The 24,264-nt window shown below is 38.5% G+C and overlaps 1 protein-coding gene across 3 annotated transcripts in view; it reads left to right on the top strand.

Moving 5' to 3' along the window:
* Nucleotides 1–23,778, top strand: part of ESF1 (ESF1 nucleolar pre-rRNA processing protein homolog) — a 65,697-nt gene extending 41,919 nt beyond the window's left edge. For all 3 annotated transcript variants that reach the window (XM_061435635.1, XM_061435637.1, XM_061435636.1), the window contains exons 11-14: nt 3,676–3,763; nt 13,174–13,256; nt 14,643–14,789; nt 22,986–23,778. In XM_061435635.1, the coding sequence (XP_061291619.1) occupies nt 3,676–3,763; nt 13,174–13,256; nt 14,643–14,789; nt 22,986–23,279 (612 nt within the window). In that variant the 3' untranslated portion in view covers nt 23,280–23,778. The remainder of the gene's footprint in view (nt 1–3,675; nt 3,764–13,173; nt 13,257–14,642; nt 14,790–22,985) is intronic.
* Nucleotides 23,779–24,264: the final 486 nt, after the last annotated feature.

The following is a 24,264-nucleotide window of genomic DNA, read 5'->3' as shown; positions in this document are numbered from 1 at the left end:
CATTATCTTAAGATTATATCACTAGTCAGAGAATTTTACAACCTGAGGAATCTTAAATGATTACTTTTAGTCCAACCCTGATGTTTTATATTGATAGTTGTAGAAAATGAAGTGCTTCCTCTAGGAATACGCACCTCGTTAATTGCCAGGCTGGTGCCAGAATCCAGTCTCTTGCTCCAGTGCTTTCTGCTGTACTGGAGTGTTTCTCTGTGCTATGCAAGAACTGCAGTATTGAAAGAGGGCTTCGGAGTTGAATGATGCAGTGGACTGACTTTTGTACTCCTGTTATACTCCATGTTTCTGGAAATGGATAGAAAAATGAGGAAATGAGGTCAGAGCCCTGCCTGCATTGATATTCTGCCTCTCCCAGGCAGTAAAATATCTTTAAAATGGAATAATTCCACAAGTTATTAAGCCATCATTTACTGGAAGACTTACAAGTAGGTCTGCATGGGGTCAGTAAAGTAGTCACTCTTCTGTGAGACATTTAGCAGCTGTTTGATTTTCATTTGATTGGTACTTTGATATTATCTTGTGCTTTTACCTTTTCCCTTTAATGAGCTTAGACTGGACTAGTTTTATCAACGATATTAAAAATAGGTTTGTTGAGTGCTCAGTTTGTTCTAGACTGAGTGTTAGACTTGGTGATTCAGCAGACCTCTTCCACCTCATGACATTCTCCACATAAAGGAGAATCTGAAGAATTCAGGTTAAAAATATTTTTCCCCCAACTCTTTGTCACTTCAATTTGATACTAAGAGATTATTACTGAAGAAATGAATATATGTTTATTTGCCATAGTTGATACAGCTGTACTTTAGATATAAAAGAACAGTTTTAAAAATATGTAAATATATATGTAGTTAGATATATAAGTATTTTAGAATCTTTGCTATAGACATCATATTACTGCTAAACCGATTATAATAATTTGGTGAAAAATTCTTAGTAGTCCTTGTTCTCAAAAGGATAGTAATACCAAAATGAACATTCCTTAGGGTTTGGCAAGTCTTCTTCAGCATGTAGGATAATGTTTAGCAATGTGCATTCTAAACGTTTTTCTTTTTTTTTTAATATAAATTTACTTATTTTAATTAGAGGCTAATTACTTTACAATATTGTATTGGTTTTGCCATACATTGACATGAATCATCCACGAGTGTACACGTGTTCCCCATCCTGAACCCCCCTCCCACCTTGCTCCCCATCCCATCCCTCAGGGTCATCCCAGTGCACCAGTCCTGAGCACCCTGTCTCATGCATCAAACCTGGACTGGCGATCCATTTCACATATGATAATGTACATGTTTCAATGCCATTCTCCCGAATCATCCCACCCTCGCCCTCTCCCACAGAGTCCAAAAGACTGTTCTATACATCTGTGTCTCTTTTGCTGTCTTGCATACAGGGTTATCGTTAGCATCTTTCTAAATTCCATATATACGCATTAGTATACTGTATTGGTGTTTTTCTTTCTGACTCACTTCACTCTGTATAATAGGCTCCAGTTTCATCCACCTCATTAGAACTGACTCAAATGTATTCTTTTTAATGGTTGAGTAATATTCCATTGTGTATATGTACCACAGCTTTCTTATCCATTCATCTGCTGATGGACATCTAGGTTGCTTCCATGTCCTGGCTATTATAGACAGTGCTGCGATGAACATTGGGGTACACGTGTCTCTTTCAATTCTGGTTGCCTCGTTGTGTATGCCCAGCAGTGGGATTTCTGGGTCCTATGGCAGTTCTGTTTCTAGTTTTTTAAGAAATCTCCACACTGTTCTCCATAGTGGCTGTACTAGTTTGCATTCCCACCAACAGTGTAAAAGGGTTCCCTTTTCTCCACACTCTCTCCAGCATTTATTGCTTGTGGACATTTGGATAGCAGGCATTCTGACTGGCGTGAAATGGTACCTCATTGTGGTTTTGATTTGCATTTCTCTGATAATGAGTGATGTTGAGCCTCTTTTCATATGTTTGTTAGCCATCCGTATGTCTTCTTTGGAGAAATGTCTATTTAGTTCTTTGGCCCATTTTTTAATTGGGTCGTTTATTTTTCTGGAATTGAGCTGCAGGAGTTGCTTGTATATTTTTGAGATTAATTCTTTGTCAAGTGCTTCATTTGCTATTATTTTCTCCCATTCTGAAGGTTGTCTTTTCACCTTGCTTATAGTTTCCTTTGTTGTGCAAAAGCTTTTAATTTTAATTAGGTCCCATTTGTTTACTTTTGCTTTTATTTCCAATATTCTAGGAGGTGGGTCATAGAGGATCCTGCTGTGATTTATGTCGGAGAGTGTTTTGCCTATGTTCTCCTCTAGGAGTTTTATAGTTTCTGGTCTTATGTTTAGATCTTTAATCCATTTTGAGTTTATTTTTATAGTGTATGGTGTTAGAAAGTGTTCTAGTTTCATTCTTTTACAAGTGGTTGACCAGATTTCCCACCACCACTTGTTAAAGAGATTGTCTTTTCTCCATTGCATATTCCTGCCTCCTTTGTCGAAGATAAGGTATCCATAGGTGCATGGATTTATCTAAATATTTTTCTTAAAATGACACATATTGTAAATTCCTGGGGATAAACTCCATCTGGTTAGTCTGATCTTAGTTTGCATATATTCTATTTACTTTATAGACTTGATTTTTTTTTTAACTTAAATACACTAATTTAGTAAACTGTTCAAATTTGATTAGGGAAAATGTAAACAATTGATGTGCCTAAAATTAGTGCAGAAGTTTTCTTGAATGGATTATAGATTAAGTAATTGTTGAAATTGGGTGATGAGAACAGGAGGTTCATTATACCTTGCTTACGCTTTTGTATTTTTGAAATTTCATAACATTTTCTTTAATTAACCAGCAGATAAATTGCATTAAATAATGATTTGAAAGATAACCCACAATGCACTTGTTCAGTCGCTAAGTCATCTCTGATTCTTTGTGACCCCGTGGACTGCAGCCTGCCAGGCTTCCACAGTGAACTACTTCATGTTATTGTTAATCACTGCCATTTCTCAATTTTGTGAGAGATTAAGGCTACCTGACTTCACTGATCACCCATCTAAAAGTATTCTTTTCCTTGAACGTGTTTTATTTTTGTCTCTTCTGGAACTTCCTATCTTTAATTATTATTGCTATATACCTTTGTTGTTTAGGGCTTCCCTCGTAGTTCAGTCAGTAAAGAATCTGCCTGCAATGCAGGAGACCCAGGTTCAGTCCCTGGGTCGGGAAGATCCCCTGGAGAAGGGAATGGCAACCCACTCCAGTGTTATTGCCTGGAGAATCCCATGGACAGAGGAGCCTGGCAGGCTACCATCCGTGGGATTGCATAGAGTTGGACACAACTTAGCAACTAAACCACCACCATACCTTTGTTTATGTGGCTAATTTCTTTTAATAGATCATAAAATTTTTGAAGACAGAAACCATATATCTGATAACTCTTGTCTCTCTCAAAAGCCCTGTATAGTTCCTGCATTTATGAAGTATTCCATAAGTATTTGTTGAACAAACAAAAGAGTTAATTAGAAGTTATTTTGTAAACTTAGCCATTTTTGAAAACCAGTTTAATTTTAGATTGAACTGCTTGATTTAAAAGAAATTAGGTTTTTCTTCACATTTATTTGTTTTGGTCCTTACAATAAACTGTATTTATTTTTTATATTCATCTTTAAGGCTCTTGCTGAAGAGGCCAGTGAAGATGATGTTCCCTCTGATGTTGATATGAATGACCCATACTTTGCCGAAGAAGCTAAAAAAATAGGTAAGCCAACCCATATTTGTAATCTTCAGTTGGAATCTAAAGCAAAAAAGGTGACATGGGTAGAAACAATGTAAACTATGCATTCTTTCAGAATCCCCAGAATTTGTGTAGCTCCCTAGTGGCTTATAAGCAAGTTTGTCCTGTTAGATGTAACCACTGATCAGATAGGAGGGTCAGCATGTTCCCTGTACGTACAAGAAGTAATTTCATTATAGGAGGCTTTGGGTGAACATGATTAATTTCATAGTTTACTAGGGATTCCTTTCTAGGTAGATTGATTATAAAAGGATGAGGAAAAAAGGAAGTCATATCTTTGTGTGCTTTCACTGCTTTTTTATAACACATCCACTCCAGGTGTCTCTTTGCAAAGTCTGTGAAGAATTGAAAGTATGAAATAAATCCATTTGTGTTTATGTGGATATGTTAAAATTTTTACATGGCTTGCATGTGTGAAACGTGTACATAGTGTGAAAACTTTTGGCTCCAGTTGACCCAGCATCTATGTTTCATTTTATCCCATTTCATTTATTCTGCTTCATAATTAGCTTTCATGTAGCTGAAAAGCCAGCTTCCTCCCCTTTTTCCTTGAATCCCTAAATAAACTCTCAGGTATCTGATTTCCAATTTCCAAGGAGCCTTGTTTCCATTGCACATGCACCAGTCAATTCTCTCCTGAATGCATTCATTCTTACCTTTTTCGTACATGTAAGTGTGTGTGTGTATAAATATGTGTGGTAAGGTTCAGACCATACTTGGACAAGTCAGTATGGGACCACTGTAAGGTTTTTCCATTTGTTCTCATGCATTTTGCCCTTCCCTGCTCTGCATACCACACACATGAACCCCAAAGGCTTGCTCCTGGAGCAACTCCAAGCTGGCATTGTAAAGAGAAGGATTTTATGAAGTTTCCCTGCTTCTCGTCCCTTGTGACTAGTGGGCCAAAATAGTTCTCTACAGGAAAGTCAGAATTGCTCAAAATTATTTCCTGGTTGTTATAGCCTTTTAGTACTGATGTTTTATTGATGAAAAGGGGATCAAGATGAATGAAGTCTGTATTATAGGATGTGAGATTCTTAGGAATTGGAAAGAGAAATGGAAACTTTGCATATTCTTCTTCTTATCATACCTGAGCAGTCATTTCTAAAAGATGATGGATTTTAGCTTTATCCTCGCATTTCAGGAAACCAAGTTTATAATGGAGAAATGTGAAGCATTATCGTTTCCTTGTTCTCATTCCAAAGTGCTTCATTTGGCTTGTGAAATCTGGTCAAACTGCAGAACTCAGAGTAGGATTCAAAGAGTAAGTTATGTAGCTTGGTGGCTTAGGGTAGCTTGTTTCTTGGAATCAGCACATTTAAATTGTGAATAGTTTCCTTGAAAGTTAGTATCAGAAGTTCCAAAGGAAAATACAGATAAAGTTTGCTTGTTTTCAATATACTTTTGATTTCAGAATACTTCCTAGGAATAATAATTTATGTCTTGTTTTCGTTTAAGGAAAAAGTGATTTTTTTTTTATTTACATAAAAATTAGACCAAGAAATGGTCTTACCATATGTTTGTTTATTCATTCTGTCAATAAATATTTTTGAGTACCTGCCAGGTGCTAAGCACTCTGGTATGCTAGAGATACAGTACTAATAATACAAGCAGAGTTACATCCCTCAGAGTTTATGGTTTTAGGGAAGGGAAGACATGAAGTGGTAGTTTAGTCACGAAGTCATGTCCAACTCTTGTGATCCCATGGACTGTAACCCACCAGGCTCCTCTATCCATAGGATTTTCCAGGTAGGGCTACTGGGTTGCCATTTCCTTCTCTAGGGGATCTTCCCAACCCAGGGATTAAACCTGGGTCTCTTGCACTGCAGGCAGATTCTTTACAGGTAAACAAATAAGAATGGTATGAGAATATGATCAGCGTTCTAAAGGAACTAATAAATAGGATAATACAGAGCATGTACCTGGGAAGAAGAAGGAGAGTGGCTTTCTTATATAGGGTGGGTGAAGCAAGCTTCTTTCCGATGGTAACATTTGAGCTGAGACCTGCAGAATGAGGAGGAGTCAGGCAGGGAGAGCTGGGGGAAGGAGCATTGCAAATGAGGGGAAAGTGGGTAGAACAGCTGTGAGGTGAGAAAGAATGTGTGATGGAATTGAAGGACACCATTGTGCCTGGAATGTGGGCAGAAGGGCAGTTTAGTATGAGGCAGGGCCTTGGGTCCAGCAACAAATTTGGATTTTACTCACTGACAATGGGAGGCCATTAAAGGGTCTTAAAAGATGCTTGCTCCTTGGAAGGAAAGTTATGACCAACCTAGACAGCATATTAAAAAGCAGAGACATTACTTTGTCAACAAAGGTCCATCTAGTCAAGGCTATGGTTTTTCTAGTAGTCATGTATGGATGTGAGAGTTGGACTATAAAGAAAGCTGAGCACAGAAGAATTGATGCTTTTGAACTGTGGTGTTGGAGAAGACTCTTGAGAGTCCCTGGGACTGCAAGGAGATCCAACCAGTCCATCCTAAAGGAGATCAGTCCTGGGTGTGCATTGGAAGGACTGATATTGAAGCTGAAACTTCAATACTTTGGCCACCGGATGCAAAGAGTTGACTCATTTGAAAAGACCCTGATGTTTGGAAAGATTGAGGGCAGGAGGAGAAGGGGACGACAAAGGATGAGATGGTTGGATGGCATCACCAACACAATGGACATGGGTTTGGGTGGACTCCAGGAGTTGGTGATGGACAGGGAGGCCTGGCGTGCTGCGGTTCATGGGGTCGCAAAGAGTCGGACACGACTGAGCGACTAAACTGAACTGAAAGGGTCTTAAAGCAAAAATGTGACATGGTATGGTGTGTATGTAAGCCTACTCCTCTGAGTCCTGCAAAGAGAACAGACTGAAGAAAGCATGGTGAGAGCTGAGAGACCAGGCCTTTGCAGAGGTCTAGACAAGAGGTGATGGTTAGTCTAGACAGCTTACTAGTAATAATATTGGAAGAAGGAAACTGAATGGGATTCTAGATATATTTTGGAGGTAGACTTACCAATTTTTTATTTGGATAAGGAAGAAATTTAGCATAACTCCTAGATTCTTGTTTTGAATCTCTGCAGTTGTTGTTCAGTCGCTCAGTCATGTCCGAATGTTTGTGACCCCCATAGACTGCAGTGTGCCAGGCTTCCCTGTCCTTTACCATCTCCCAGAGCTTGCTCACGGTCATGTTTATTGAGTTGGTGATGCCATCCAACTATCTCGTCCTCTGTTGTCCCCTTCTCCTCCCGCCTTCAGTCTTTCCCAGCATCAGGGTCTTTTCCAGTGAATCAGCTCTTCACATCAGGTGGCCAAAGAGTTGGAGCTTCAGCTTCAACATCAGTCCTTCCAGTGAATTTTCAGGGTTAATTTCCTTTAGGATTGACTGGTTTGATCTTGCAGTCCAAGAGACTCATGAGTCTTCTCCAATACCACAGTTCAAAAGCATCAATTCTTTGGTACTCAGCCTTCTTTATAGTCCAACTCTCACATCCATACATGACTACTGGGAAAACCATAGCTTTGACTAAACCCACCTTTGTCAGTAAAGTGATATCTCTGTTTTTTAATATGCTGTCTAGGTTTGTCATAGCTTTTCTTCCAAGGAGCAAACATCTTTTAATTTCACCATCCTCAGTGATTTTGGAGCCCAAGAAAATAAAGTGTCACTGTTTCCATTGTTTCCCAGTCTGTTTGCCATGAAGTGATGGGACCAATGCCATGATCTTAGTTTTTTGAATGTTGAGTTTTAATACAGCTTTTTCACTCTCCTCTTTTAACCTTCATCAAGAGGCTCTTTAGTCCCTCTTCACTTTGTGCCATAAGGGTGGTGTCATGCATATCTGAGGTTATTAATATTTTTCCCAGCAGTCTTTGATTTTAACTTGTACTTCATCCAGCCCAGTATTTCTCATGATGCACTTTGCATACAAGGTAAATAAGCAGGGTGACAATATACAGCCTTGATGCATTCCTTTCCCAATTTGGAACCAGTTTGTTGTCCCATGTCTGGTTCTTACTGTTGGTTCTTGACCTGTATACAGGTTTCTCAGGAGGCAGGTAAGGTGGTCTGGTATTCCCATCTCTTTAAGAGTTTTCCAGAGTTTTTTGTGATCCACACAGTCAAAGGCTTTGGCATAGTCAATGAAGCAGAAGTAGGTGTTTTTCTGGAATTCTCTTGCTTTTTCCTGTGATCCAACAGATGTTGGCAATTTGATCTCTGGTTCCTCTGCCTTTTTTAAATTCACCTTGAACATCTGGAAGTTCTTGATTCACGTACAGTTGAAGCCTAGCTTGGAGGATTTTGAGCATGATCTTTCTAGCATGTGAAATGAGTGCAATTGTGCAGTAGTTTGAACATTCTTTGGTATTGCCATTCTTTGGGATTGGAATGAAAACTGACCTTTTCCAGTCCTGTGGCTGTGATAATGTTCTTCTATTTACTGAATTAAGGAGAATCTTAGGAAAGGATCAGTAGGATACAATTGGTCTAAGATGTCAATCAGATGGCTACATGGAGGTATTAGGTTAGCATTCATATATGAGCTTTGGAGATCAGCTGAAAAGTCAGATTGCAAGTATATACTTAGGAATTGTTAGCTTATAAATAGTATTTCAAACCACAGAATGAAAGGTAGGAAGCGCTGGTGAGAGAGGAAGATGCAGGTTTGGGCTCTGAAGTCAAGAGCCTACATAAAGTACCCTGTCCTGGAGAAGGTGTGCCTGGAAGGTAGGAAAGTTTAAGAAGCTGAGAAGGAACAGCTGTGAGATAGGAAAAGCATTTGTGTCTGGAAGGGTATATAGTTCAGTTCCCACAGTTGAGCAGGACAGAGACATTCTAAGCCAGATGGACTTGGGTGTGTTTATAACACCTTTATCCTAGGCAGTCCCAGGGCTAACTTACACACCGTTCAAAAAATACGGAGAAATCGAGTTCACTGACTGATGCCAGACCTGGTATTTGGCTCGAGTTAGGAGCCAATATGGAGAAGGCAATGGCAAGCCACTCCAGTACTCTTGCCTGGAAAATCCCATGGATGGAGGAGCCTGGTAGGCTGCAGTCCATGGGGTTGCTAAGAGTCGGATGCAACTGAGCAACTTCACTTTCACTTTTCACTTTCACGCATTGGAGAAGGAAATGGCAACCCACTCCAGTGTTCTTGCCTGGAGAATCCCAGGGACAGGGGGGCCTGGTGGGCTGCCGTCTATGGGGTCTCACAGAGTTGGACACGACTGACGCGACTTAGCAGCAGCAGCAGGAGCCAATATGAGTACCAGAAATCTTTTTTAGTTCTTCCTTCTGTTTGTTCCCCATACACTGTAAATTTGCTGTATTCTTTCTATTTTATTCTAAGCCGCAAACTCAATATTAGATGAAAGTTTTGAAAATGTACTTCTAGAATGAGTTAAAACATTTTTTTTTTAGAAGTGAGATGGTGAGATAATGTGCTTATTGCTATCTAACTGCATAAACTCTAATAAGATTTTGTTTTTTAAGAAGTAGGAGTGAATTAAAGTATATCACATGTAAATATAGCCTATTAGAGTGTATCCTTTGTCTTGAAAACTTTAGATATCTGATAAAATACCAAGAAAATCTAATAAGGTGAGACTTCCTGGCAGTCCGTTGGTTAAGACTTCATACTTGGAGTGCAGGGGGCACAGGTTCAATCCCTGGATGGGAACTAAGGGGGAACTAAGATCTCACAGACCACACAACGTGATGGGAAAAAAAAATCAGTAAAGTAAACGTATTTGGTTCATCCAGCCACTATGGTGAGTGGCTTATGGTATACTACTCATGTATTGTTTTATAGTTTACAAATGCTTTTATAAGCATTTTGTAACTCTTCAAGTGCATTGTAAAGACCAGACCCAGGATCCATATGTGTCAGAGCTGGACACAAGGACTTGCTGGCTTTCCAGGCAAGGCCGAATGCCTTGGTTCAGAGGAAGATACACAGGCTGCATATTGAATCTGGTTATGAATCAGCACTCTTGGGTGCAGTAGCTTGCTGCTAAGTGTGAATCATTACGGGACTTAACACTCCCAGCTGGTCAGTACGGAGACCAGTCTGCCCTCCAGTGAGTTCTCTTAACTGCTGTCCCACAGGAAATGCTCAACTGAACACTCTGAAAGAACTTTTTTATAGGAACAGTTCTCTAACATTACAAGTAATGGAAAATGAAATTATAAAGATAACATTTCAGAACAGGGACTTTCATTTCCCCAGTAGTCTTCATCTAAATTAGATCTGAAAACTTTCCAAAGGGAAAATGCTTTTTTTTTTTTTTTAATAAATAAATAAAGATGTGCCCACTTACAACAATCTTGTTAACAGTGCAGAAAGGGTATCTACACGTTATTTATCTTCAGACTAAAGAGTTTGGTTTAGCACACAGTAAATTCTTCTTGAGCAAAGAAATTTTCATCATGTAAAATTAGATATCATTTTTAGTCCCAACCATCTTGGAGATTTTTTTCCTCCCTTACTGAAGTCTTCCTTTCAAGTTTATTTTTATGGCTTTTCACCAGGTTGTTATAAAAATCTGAAACAGTTCATTGTGGGCTCTTTGAAATGATTTCCCACAGCTGTATGTGAAGATCTTTATCTCCTTCATGTATTAATCATGGACAGCCTGATTTTTTCCCGTGCAACAGAGAGAGCTTCTGCATGTGTCACTTGTCTGTTCACTTCAAAAGGAGCCCTGGCCTTAAGAGGGGATAGGAGCAGAGGCAAACTGAGGGTGTGGGAGTCAGACCCTAAGAAAGTGGAACCTTGAGGATACTTTTCTATATGTGTGTATGTGTGTATATATACACACGTACGTGCATGTACTTTACAGCAGAGAAAAGGCTATAATCTCAAAACAGATCATTCCCTGAAAAACATTTGAAATAAGGAACACAGTCTGACTTAGAGATAGAGAAAGGACTACATACAATAATGTTTCTCCTTGAAAGTGCAGACAGGTAGATGCCTTAGCGGCAGTGAGGAGTGAACCTGGCCACACTTTATACACCATCATCTTCTCTCAGCTGGGCAGGGCTGCCCCCATGCAGAGGGCTAGTGCCCACAAGGCAGCTTCTAAAGTGGTTCCAGAGGGAGGGGACATATGTATTGCTATGGCTGATTTATGTTGATGTATGGCAGAAACCAAAAATGTAACAGTGTTTATAACAATATAATAAAGTGATTGTCCTCCAATTAAAAATAAATAAATTTTTAAAAAACGAAGCTTCTCTTGACTTCCTGTTATCCCCCACTGGATGTGGTTATTCAGCCATCATATGTTCTCTGAAATTTATTATTTCACAACAAAGTGCTTTTTAAATGTAAAGAACTACTCAAGGGAGAGTGACATTTGGTAGTGAAGTGTAGAGTGTGGGGGTTACCAGAGCCTGAACTGGAGTGCTAGGGTTTGACTCATGGTTCCTTTGCTTACTCAACTTGAGACAAATCACTCAGTCTCTCTCTGTTTCAGTTTTGTCAACAACAGAGTGAAAATTGTAATAAATAATAGAATCTACCTCATAGGGTTATTGTGAGGATTAAAGTAGTTCGTATATAAAAGGAAGTAAATAGCACTATTTCCTGGTGCATGGTAAGTGCTGTAGCAGTATTAAATTGTTACTATTTTCTAAAGTAGTAACCATTGGTTTCTCTGCATTGGAAGGACAAAACTGAGCTCATCCAAATACAAATAAGACAGTGTCCAGTAGCTCAGAGAAGGTTGACATGGTGTAATAACATTCTGAAAGGTGGCTTTGTGGATTCTGAACCTTCTTACTCTTCAGACTGGTTCTTCATACTTTGACACCAAATTCTCTTTGAACTCTTCCCAACAGACACACAAAAAGAAGAAAAAAAAACAGAGCATCTGTGTGATCACAAGGAACCCAGAACATCATATATATGTAGTCAGAATGTTATCACAATAATAGCAGGTAGTTCATAGCACCATGTGCCTGACATTAACTAAGCTCTTCACATTTATTAGTTTATTTAGTCCTCACAGTAACCCTAGATGCTAGGTGCAATTAGTTGTTATAATCCCCACTTTACAAAGAAGGACACAAAACACGAATGCTATAGCTTGAGTAAACTTGAGCCAGAGTTTAAACCCAAGTCAGTCACTGCAGACTCAAGTGCTCTTAGCTGCCATTGGTTACTCCCTCTCCTTCAGGAACATCTCATCTAACATCTTGTGGTCTCCAGAAGTCCCTGCATCCTTGGAAGTTTTTCTAATCAGGAGCCACTTTTACCATAAGTAATTTTGTCTAATAATACTAGACACAGGAAGTTAAACAAAGATCAGCTTTGTCTTTGGAGAAGGAGAAAGGATTTTGTTAAACGTTTACTTCCAGGTAGTTATTGTCAAATTGTCACTAAACAGATTAGTTTTTCATTTTGCTGATGAGTTTTAAGAGTTTACATATTTAAATTACTTTTTTTTCCCTTTGATCTCTTCTATTGTTCTTATGCTAAGAGAACGTTTCTTCTACTTAAGATCAGGTAGCTGTTCCCCTGTATTTTCTCATAGGTTTTTTAGTGTTTAATTCTTTAATACATCTGCATTTTGTTTTTCTGTACATTATGCAGTATGACTCCTAGGTTGGGAAGATCCCTTGGAATAGGAAATGGCAGCCCACTTCCAATATTCTTGCCTGGGAAATCCCATGGACAGAGGAGCCTGGTGGGCTATAGTGAATGGGGTCGCAAAGACTCAGATACGAATGAGTGACTGAGCACATGCACACAGCTATAGCTCAAGGATTATTTTGCAGAATAGAACAAATTGCCCAGCACCAGTTATTGAATAATCCCTTCTTTTTCCAGTGATGTATGATGTTACATTTTATTATATACTAAGCCATACTGTTCTGTTTTTCTCATTGTATAGTTACAGCATTTTTGGTTTTTTTCACTTTGTAGTACACTTTAGCATACTGTATCACTAGTAAATCAGATCTATCTCATTCTTTGCAAAGATTTCCTTGAATAAAATTTTATTTAGAATTTTATTAAATGTATATATATTATGAGAGGATACTGAATTTTATCTAGTGTTTATTCTGTTTCTGCTAAAATGATCTTATAAGTTTTCTTTTTAATTGATGTAGAATTATACATTACTTTCAGAAGAAATTCCTTTATAATATTCACTCATCATGTACAGACTTTTATTATTCTATTCATACCCATAGTCATCTCAGTAATACTTTTTTTTTTTTTTTAGTTTCTTTAGTTTCTATATATTTATTGGTAAGATTATTTCTAGATACCTTGCATTTTTGTTACAAACAAAATTTTTTAAATAAATAGTATAAGCAAATTGTTGTGATAGTCATAATTTTTAACCCTTCTATGTTGGTTTGTTGTGCCAGGTATAAAAGAAAAGAAAAAATCAACAAAATCTGCAAAAGATGACATATCTCCAGAGGAAGAAGCTGAAATAGAAAGACAAAAGGTAATGGTCATGTTTACATTTTTAATGGACAAGTGATATGTACACTTTAAGTGAAGGTGTCCATGTGAGTTTCCAGTATGTCTAATAAAAAAATAACTGATTTTAACAATGAAATTTATAAATATTTTAGCAGCATAATTTTAAAATATCTCCTTTTCACCAAATATTTCTCCAAGTACAGAGTTAAAGTTTAATTCACACCCAAGGCATGTCCCTTTGTGATTAAGAGGAAAATATCTTTTAAAACCCTTATTATAACTGACAATAAAGGGCAAAACTGACAGTAAGAGACAAAAATACTAAATTAAAACCTCAAAATAATATTGACATGGTTTTAATTCAGTCTGAATCTGTCCTGTAATACAGAGTTTGCTTTATGGCTTCTTAAATGCTCCTGTCTCTCTTTTTATTGTTGAAAATTAATGTGCAGAATTAAAGCCTTTCTTGGAAGTGTAGTGAATATTATCCTTAAGCACCTCCACATAATCCACGGCACAAAATAGCGTGTTTTTGCTGAGACAGGAATTGGAGTCAGCAGCGTTCCTGAGTCTGATGTTCCTAGCACTGTCTACGAGGGAGCCAGACTGGTCACCTAAACTCTGCATCTTAATGCATCTTTTATTGCATATGCAGTAGTGTTTATAGAGTTAAGGAACACAAAGAAAATCTTTGTTTGTAGGAAATCATTCTAAAAAGAAAGCCAACTGTAGGTACCAGTCATAGAAAGGAGAGGAAATTAAAGCAGTCTAAGTGGGTGGAGGAAGATTGTATTTTCTGTAGCATGCATGGTGGTTTACTTGATTCTTGAAGATTTACATTTAATCCCATGGTCAGTAGAAAATACCTGTTGAGTGGAAACAGGCATTAGATTTCAGAAGCAAATATTAAGATCTTGCCTTCATATATCAATATTGGAAAAGTAGAGGCAAAAACAGCACAAGAAAAAAGGAATTCATTGTTCATAAAGCACATGTTTGGAAAGTCTAGTCTGTATCACAAACTACTACATGTTTATGAGATTTAGTGTCTGCTTAAAAAGACCAAAGTGAAAATGAGGAATTTTTATTTGGGGAACTTGAGGACTTTTGTTTCTACCACCTACTGATCAGTTACATAATGTGAAATATGGTCTGGTTTTTAGATAAAGTGTTCACCCCTCTCCTGTTGTCAGTGATATTGCTCCAAAAAATTATACCTGTTGCTCTACAGCAGTCTGTGAATTTCTTTATGAGTTCACTGATCCACAGTCTGTGATGGAAGACAGGTGTCATCCCAGAGCACTGACGACTGGCTTCTCCTTTTCTGAGGGGATTTCTGTGCTCCATACTCCTGTTTGAGGAAAGAAAAACACTGTCGTATATTTGAACTCTTTTTTTCTCTCCACAGGCTGAAATGGCTTTGCTTGTGATGGATGAGGAGGAAGAGAGCAAGAAACACTTCAATTATAACAAGATTGTGGAGCACCAGAATCTGAGCAAAAAGAAGAAAAAACAGCTCATGAAGAAGAAGGAATTATTGGAGGATGACTTTGAGGTAACCAGCGACAAAAATCATTATTCTATTAAAAGCTGGCGTTGAATCTAAAGTCAGCTCTTTAGATAAAAATTGAGCTTGGCCCCTTGATCTCAGGAAGGACCCATTGTGGAGCCAAAGCTACCATCTTTTAGTCCAGTATAACCAGTTCATCCTCAGGGTGGTTCTTGGAGCATCAGGTGAAGTAGTAGGCTTCTATTTTGGTAGCTATGCTGCACCAAAATATGTAGCTTTTAGCATTAGAATCACATGTAGTGTGATGCTCACACTGGGAAGGTTCTGCATCGTTAAGCCTGACTGCAGAGTAGCAGATTCACGTCACACTCTGTGCAAGGGCCAGGCAGTAGGCGTGTTTTTTTTTTTTTTTGGTTGTGCTGGGTCTGCGTTTCGCTGTGTGGGCTCTTTGTTGCTCTGCACAGGCTTTCTTTAGCTCTGGTGAGCAGGGGCTGCCCTGTAGCTGTGGTACCCAGGCTTCTTGTTGTGATGGGTTCTCTTGAAGAATATGAACTCTAGGGTGCATGGGCTCGACAGTTGATGCAGGTAGGCTCAGTTGTCCAGTTTGTGCCATCTCTCTGGACCAGGGATCAAACCCACATCCCCTGCATTGGTCTTTTTTTTTTTTTTTTCATACATGACATTTCACATGTTTTAATGCCATTCTCCCAAATCTTCCCACCCTCTCCCTCTCCCACAGAGTCCATAAGCCTGTTCTATACATCAGTGTCTCTTTTGCTGTCTCGTATACAGGGTTATCGTTACCATCTTTCTAAATTCCATATATATGCGTTAGTATACTGTATTGGTGTTTTTCCTTCTGGCTTACTTCACTCTGTATAATAGGCTCCAGTTTCATCCACCTCATTAGAACTGATTCAAATGTATTCTTTTTAATGGCTGAGTAATACTCCATTGTGTATATGTACCACAGCTTTCTTATCCATTCATCTGCTGATGGACATCTAGGTTGCTTCCATGTCCTGGCTATTATAAACAGTGCTGCGATGAACATTGGGGTACACGTGTCTCTTTCCCTTCTGGTTTCCTCAGTGTGTATGCCCAGCAGTGGGATTGCTGGATCATAAGGCAGTTCTATTTCCAGTTTTTTAAGGAATCTCCACACTGTTCTCCATAGTGGCTGTACTAGTTTGCATTCCCACCAACAGTGTAAGAGGGTTCCCTTTTCTCCACACCCTCTCCAGCATTTATTATTTGTAGACTTTTGGATCACAGCCATTCTGACTGGTGTGAAATGGTATCTCATAGTGGTTTTGATTTGCATTTCTCTGATAATGAGTGATGTTGAGCATCTTTTCATGTGTTTGTTAGCCATCTGTATGTCTTCTTTGGAGAAATGTCTATTTAGATCTTTGGCCCATTTTTTGATTGGGTCATTTATTTTTCTGGAGTTGAGCTGTAGGAGTTGCTTGTATATTTTTGAGATTAGTTGTTTGTCGGTTGCTTCATTTGCTATTATTTTCTCCCATTCTGAAGGCTGTCTTTTCACCTTGCTAATAGTTTCCTTTGATGTGCAGAAGCTTTTAAGTTTAATTAGGTCCCATTTGTTTATTTTTGCTTTTATTTCCAATATTCTGGGAGGTGGGTCATAGAGGATCCTGCTGTGATGTATGTGGGAGAGTGTTTTGCCTATGTTCTCCTCTAGGAGTTTTATAGTTTCTGGTCTTATGTTTAGATCTTTAATCCATTTCGAGTTTATTTTTATAGTGTATGGTGTTAGAAAGTGTTCTAGTTTCATTCTTTTACAAGTGGTTGACCAGATTTCCCAGCACCACTTGTTAAAGAGATTGTCTTTAATCCATTGTATATTCTTGCCTCCTTTGTCAAAGATAAGGTGTCCATATGTGCGTGGATTTATCTCTGGGCTTTCTATTTTGTTCCATTGATCTATATTTCTGTCTTTGTGCCAGTACCATACTGTCTTGATAACTGTGGCTTTGTAGTAGAGCCTGAAGTCAGGTAGGTTGATTCCTCCAGTTCCATTTTTCTTTCTCAAGATCGCTTTGGCTATTCGAGGTTTTTTGTATTTCCATACAAATTGTGAAATTATTTGTTCTAGCTCTGTGAAGAATACTGTTGGTAGCTTGATAGGGATTGCATTGAATCTATAAATTGCTTTGGGTAGTATACTCATTTTCACTATATTGATTCTTCCAATCCATGAACATGGTATATTTCTCCATCTATTAGTGTCCTCTTTGATTTCTTTCACCAGTGTTTTATAGTTTTCTATATATAGGTCTTTAGTTTCTTTAGGTAGATATATTCCTAAGTATTTTATTCTTTTCGTTGCAATGGTGAATGGAATTGTTTCCTTAATTTCTCTTTCTGTTTTCTCATTATTAGTGTATAGGAATGCAAGGGATTTCTGTGTGTTGATTTTATATCCTGCAACTTTACTGTAATCATTGATTAGTTCTAGTAATTTTCTGGTGGAATCTTTAGGGTTTTCTATGTAGAGGATCATGTCATCTGCAAATAGTGAGAGTTTTACTTCTTCTTTTCCAATTTGGATTCCTTTTATTTCTTTTTCTGCTCTGATTGCTGTGGCCAAAACTTCCAAAACTATGTTGAATAGTAATGGTGAAAGTGGGCACCCTTGTCTTGTTCCTGACTTTAGAGGAAATGCTTTCAATTTTTCACCATTGAGGATAATGTTTGCTGTGGGTTTGTCATATATAGCTTTTATTATGTTGAGGTATGTTCCTTCTATTCCTGCTTTCTGGAGAGTTTTTATCATAAATGGGTGTTGAATTTTGTCAAAGGCTTTCTCTGCATCTATTGAGATAATCATATGGTTTTTGTTTTTCAATTTGTTAATGTGGTGTATTACATTGATTGATTTGCGGATATTGAAGAATCCTTGCATCCCTGGGATAAAGCCCACTTGGTCATGGTGTATGATCTTTTTAATGTGTTGTTGGATTCTGATTGCTAGAATTTTGTTTAGGATTTTTGCATCTATATTCATCAGTGATATTGGCCTGTAGTTTTCTTTTTTTGTGGGATCTTTGTCAGGTTTTGGTATTAGGGTGATATAGAATGAGTTTGGAAGTTTACCTTCCTCTGCAATTTTCTGGAAGAGTTTGAGCAGGATAGGTGTTAGCTCTTCTCTAAATTTTTGGTAGAATTCAGCTGTGAAGCGGTCTGGACCTGGGCTTTTGTTGGCTGGAAGATTTTTGATTACAGTTTCGATTTCCGTGCTTGTGATGGGTCTGTTAAGGTTTTCTATTTCTTCCTGGTCGAGTTTTGGAAAGTTGTACTTTTCTAAGAATTTGTCCATTTCTTCCTCGTTGTCCATTTTATTGGCATATAATTGTTGATAATAGTCTCTTATGATCCTTTGTATTTCTGTGTTGTCTGTTGTGATCTCTCCATTTTCGTTTCTAATTTTATTGATTTGATTTTTCTCCCTTTGTTTCTTGATGAGTCTGGCTAATGGTTTATCAATTTTATTTATCCTTTCAAGGAACCAGCTTTTGGCTTTGTTGATTTTTGCTATGGTCTCTTTTGTTTCTTTTGCATTTATTTCTGCTCTAATTTTTAAGATTTCTTTCCTTTTACTAACCCTGTGGTTCTTCATTTCTTCCTTTTCTAGTTGCTTTAGGTGTAGAGTTAGGTTATTTATTTGACTTTTTTCTTGTTTCTTGAGGTGTGCCTGTATTGCTATGAACTTTCCCCTTAGGACTGCTTTTACTGTGTCCCACAGGTTTTGGGTTGTTGTGTTTTCATTTTCATTCGTTTCTATGCAAATTTTGATTTCTTTTTTGATTTCTTCTGTGATTTGTTGGTTATTCAGCAGGGTGTTGTTCATCCTCCATATGTTGGAATTTTTAATAGTTTTTCTCCTGTAATTGAGATCTAATCTTACTGCATTGTGGTCAGAAAAGATGCTTGGAATGATTTCTATTTTTTTGAATTTACCAAGGCTAGCTTTATGGCCCAGGATGTGATCTATCCTGGAGAAGGTTCCATGTGCGCTTGAGAAAAAGGTGAAATTCATTGTTTTGGGATGAAATGTCTACAGATATCAATTAGGTCTAACTGGTCTATTGTATCGTTTAAAGTTTGTGTTTCCTTGTTAATTTTCTGTTTAGTTGATCTATCCATAGGTGTGAGTGGGGTATTAAAGTCTCCCACTATTATTGTGTTATTGTTAATTTCTCCTTTCATACTTGTTAGCATTTGTCTTACATACTGCGGTGCTCCCGTGTTGGGTGCATATATATTTATAATTGTTATATCTTCTTCTTGGATTGATCCTTTGATCATTATGTAGTGACCTTCTTTGTCTCTTTTCACAGCCTTTGTTTTAAAGTCTATTTTATCTGATATGAGTATTGCTACTCCTGCTTTCTTTTGGTCCCTATTTGCATGGAAAATCTTTTTCCAGCCCTTCACTTTCAGTCTGTATGTGTCCCCTGTTTTGAGGTGGGTCTCCTGTAGACAACATATGTAGGGGTCTTGTTTTTGTATCCATTCAGCCAGTCTTTGTCTTTTGGTTGGGGCATTCAACCCATTTACGTTTAAGGTAATTACTGATAAGTATGATCCCGTTGCCATTTACTTTATTGTTTGGGGTTCGAATTTATACACCGTTTTTGTGTTTCCTGTCTAGAGAATATCCTTTAGTATTTGTTGGAGAGCTGGTTTGGTGGTGCAGAATTCTCTCAGCTTTTGCTTGTCTGAGAAGCTTTTGATTTCTCCTTCATACTTGAATGAAATCTTTGCTGGGTACAATAATCTGGGCTGTAGGTTATTTTCTTTCATCATTTTAAGTATGTCTTGCCATTCCCTCCTGGCTTGAAGAGTTTCTATTGAAAGATCAGCTGTTATCCTTATGGGAATTCCCTTGTGTGTTACTTGTTGTTTTTCCCTTGCTGCTTTTAATATTTGTTCTTTGTGTTTGATCTTTGTTAATTTGATTAATATGTGTCTTGGGGTGTTTCTCCTTGGGTTTATCCTGTTTGGGATTCTCTGGGTTTCTTGGACTTGGGTGATTATTTCCTTCCCCAGTTTAGGGAAGTTTTCAACTATTATCTCCTCAAGTATTTTCTCATGGTCTTTCTTTTTGTCTTCTTCTTCTGGAACCCCTATGATTCGAATGTTGTAGCGTTTAATATTGTCCTGGAGGTCTCTGAGATTGTCCTCATTTCTTTTAATTCGTTTTTCTTTTATTCTCTCTGATTGATTTATTTCTACCATTCTATCTTCTAATTCACTAATCCTGTCTTCTGCCTCTGTTATTCTACTATTTGTTGCCTCCAGAGTGTTTTTAATTTCATTTATTGCATTATTCATTATATATTGACTCTTTTTTATTTCTTCTAGGTCCTTGTTAAACCTTTCTTGCATCTTCTCAATCCTTGTCTCCAAGCTATTTATCTGTGATTCCATTTGAATTTCAAGATTTTGGGTCAATTTCACTATCATTATTCGGAATTCTTTATCAAGTAGATTCCCTATCTCTTCCTCTTTTGTTTGGTTTGGTGGGCATTTATGCTGTTCCTTTATCTGCTGGCTATTCCTCTGTCTCTTCATCTTGTTTAAATTGCTGAGTTTGGGGTGTCCTTTCTGTATTCTGGCAGTTTGTGGAGTTCTCTTTATTACGGCTTTTCCTCGCTGTGTGTGGGTTTGTACAGGTGGCTTGTGAAGGTTTCCTGGTTAGGGAAGCTTGTGTCGGTGTTCTGATGGGTGGAGCTGTATTTCTTCTCTTTGTTCAGTCACGCTGTGGGGAGGGAGGGAGGGATGCTGCAAACAAATAACACTGGCGTGCGCTCACAGTGCCTCAGCCACACTGGGTCTGCCCCCGCTCACGACGCGTGTAGCCTCCCTGCCCACACTGCTCGGGCTCTAGGTTGTTCCGCGGGGAACAATCCGAGGCTGGCCCTGGGTTGCATGTACCTCCCAGGTCCAAGCCGCTCAGGTTCAGGCACTCGGGTAGTCCTCAGAGGCGCAGACTCAGTTGGGCCCGAGTTTTGTGCTCTTCCCAGGTCCGAGCAGCTCAAGTGATGAGGTGTTTGGCGAGCGCCAATGCTGCGACTTATCGCCTCCCCGCCACTCGGTTATCTGGGTGTAAAACCGGCGCACCTTCTCAGGCAGATGTTAACCGTCCAGACCCCCAAAAAGTTTTAGTTAGCAAAGAAGCCTGCTTACAGTTTTATAGATAATGTCTCTCTGGGGCTGCGATTGCCCCCTTCCGGCTCTGGCTGCCTGTCACCGGAGGGGGAAGGTCTGCAGCCGGCTATCTCTGTTCAATTCTTTGTTCCGTGCGCAGGCCTGGCGGTCTTAGGTTAGGGCTGGCTTTTCGCGTGGTAGATATCCCACAGTCTGGTTTGCTAGCCCAAATTATTTCGCTCAGATAGTGCTCAGGGTATTCAGGCCAGATTCTTACTCTAAGCGATGCAGCCCGCGCTGCGCCTCCCTGCCCAGCCCCCGCTTGCTAATGGCGCGTGCAGGCTCTGCGCTGCTTCTCCGCTGGGGGAGTTACCGTAGGACTCGCAATCTTCGAGTTTTAATTGTTTATTTATTTTTTCTTCCTGTTATGTTGCTCTCTGTGCTTCCAAAGCTCGGCACAGATTCGGCAGTGAGAAGGTTTCCTGGTGTTTGGAAACTTCTCTCTTTTTAAGACTCCCTTCCCGGGACGGAACTCCGTCCCTCCCTCTTTTGTCTCTTTTTTTGTCTTTTATGTTTTTTCCTACCTCCTTTCGAAGAGTTGGAATGCTTTTCTGGGTGCCTGGTGTCCTCTGCCGGCATTCAGAAGTTGTTTTGTGGAATGTACTCGACGTTTAAATGCTCTTTTGATGAATTTGTGGGGGAGAAAGTGTTCTCCCTGTCCTACTCCTCCACCATCTTGGCTCCTCCCGCTCGGCAGTCAGTTTCTTAACCACTGGACCACCGGGAAAGTCCCAGGCCACAATTTTTTAATTGCTCTGTTTCTTGTTTCCACTGTTCCCTCTTTCCCCTCTTTTTTTTGCTAAAATACATATTTCTAGTGGCCACACAGTCCCCATGCATGAGTTTGAGCCCTGTACAGAAAACCTACAGACAGCTATCAGGAACTATTTGATGACTTCCATCCATTAGCATGGAAGAATAGACTCAGAAGAAGATGGGAGAGATTTTGAAATTGTTTGGAGAATTGAGAGAAGCATACAAATAACTTCTAAGCGGCATTGAGAGGGACTTTGAGACCACTGTGTAACTCTGGTTTCTGTAAGTCAGCTCCAAGTATGGTGCTGTTCCACTGAATCAATTTTTGGTAAATTAGTTTTCTTAGAAAAAGTTAAAAGCAGAGAATGATATATAGTCAAATCTTCTATTATGATAACTAATCATCATGCAGAAAATGATGTCTTATGCATGATGACCATCACCTATAAAAACATTTTTTGTGAGTGTGGTAGTAGTATCATGCCTGTGGTCCTTATTGCAAATAACTCTACAGTCCATCTCTGGGTGGGCTCTTTTTCACAGGGCAATGATGAGTGGCAGTCAGGAAGTCATGCTCACTTTCTGTCTGGTCACTCCTGTGCCCGGCAATACTTGAAGGCCTGGCTGGAGTTAAGAGTATTCTCTTAAAATGTGGGAATGCAGTGTTTTTGTAGAACGATAAAGGATACATTTGGAGCTTGTATCTGATCAGATCTTAGTCTTGGGGGTACCATCTTTCCCATCATGGTCTTTAAATCTGCTGTATGATTCACTCTCAGTAGCTGCTCATTTTAGCACCAAGGTTGAAAAAAAAATTTATTGTACTAAGAAGGCAGTGACTTCGCCTAAAATTCCAACAGGAGATGCCATCACTGGCTTAATTATCTCAGCCAGAAAGAGATTTCACACTGTAAGCATAGGTGAGCCTGCATCTCCTGTGGTCACTCCTGCAGACAGTCTAAGAGGCTGAGGTAGTAACAGGCCACAGTGTAACATATAGACTACGATAATTCCCTTCCAAGGATATTGTCATTGTGTGATAAGAACAGTGTGCCCTGCACATGTGGTTCAAGAATAAACCTAAAGACTTCATTGAAGATCTGTGGAGGAATGGCTTTCTAATGAGTCAGTGCAAAATACATTTGTATTTTTTATCATCAACTCACTGACTTTTTGAACTCTGGTCTCATTTCTAGGCCTTTTGGTTTACTAATTTTATGTATTTGTACTTTCCTTTTGGGTTTGCAGGTCAATGTTAAGGATGCAAGGTTTCAGGCAATGTATACTTCCCACTTGTTCAATTTGGATCCTTCAGATCCTAATTTCAAGAAAACAAAAGCTATGGAAAGAATCCTTGAGGAGAAAGCTCGTCAGAGAGAACAAAAAGAACAGGGGCTGACTCAGGCAACGAGTGAAAAGGAGGGTGAGGTTCAGAAGGAATCACACAAGAGGTCCATTGATCCTGCCTTGTCAATGTTGATTAAATCTGTAAAAAACAAAACAGAGCAGTTTCAAGCAAGAAAAAAACAAAAAGTCAAATAATTGTATGTTGTTTCTTTTTGAATTGAGAATGTAGAAAGTATACAGAAGTGGTGGAAGGATTACTTATTGGGAACAGTCAACCTTTCAAGAATATAAGTAAAATCTGACAGTCATAAAATTTATTTTCCATGTATAAACTGAATGGTTGAAAGATTTGTATATTTCCACAAATTAATCATAATCAATCCAGACTATAAGGTTTATAAAATTTTAATATTTTTTACTCTGTTAGCTTTTGTAAAGTCTGTTTACAATTCCTATATAAAAAATAGAGTACTACCCAAGTCTTGAGTTGGAATAAGAGTTGGGAACAATTTGAAAATATGTACATGCAATACATTTATTTCTCTGGAAGCAGGAGGCAGATTTAGATACTTGTTTAAATAATTTATTTTTCTAGCCATAATGAATAGAAGCCAGTAACTTTCTTTGTTGTTTGGTCATGTTTATTATAGTTTGTTTATTAATTTATAAATAAAAGTTTTTATTATTTTGTGAACACTGATTTATTTCATCTTATTCACCTCAAATTACCCTCTGGAAAACTATCTAAAAACCTAACTAACTCTTTAAGAGTACATCTCCATAAAAGGCAGTTCCAGGTTTGCATTACTCATAATTGTATTTGAAATATTTGTGAACTCTGTGATGATTTTTCTAACTATCAGATCAGATCAGATCAGTCGCTATAGTAGCAGGAAATCTTTCTGTCTGCCCTTCAGATTTTTGGAATGCCTGGAATGGTAGATATGCTGCTGTAGAATTTAAGGAATCTTAATTTTTTTAATTAAATTAAAACACACTTTTGAGGCCTTAATACTCCTGGATCTCATCTGATCTAGATTTTATAAACTGTTAACTGACCACTTAGAAGAAGTAGGTGTGCTATATAGGTAAATGAAAATTAAAAAATCCAAAATGATCACTTGGGGGAAAAAAAGGCAGTAGGAATTTGGCCAAGTTTTTGATTAACAGTAAACTTGAC

The sequence above is a fragment of the Bos javanicus genome, chromosome 13, assembly GCF_032452875.1.
Source record: "Bos javanicus breed banteng chromosome 13, ARS-OSU_banteng_1.0, whole genome shotgun sequence".
Lineage (NCBI taxonomy): Eukaryota > Metazoa > Chordata > Mammalia > Artiodactyla > Bovidae > Bos > Bos javanicus.
The sequence above is the reverse complement of the archived record's forward strand: the minus strand, read 5'-3'. Positions and strand labels throughout refer to the sequence as shown.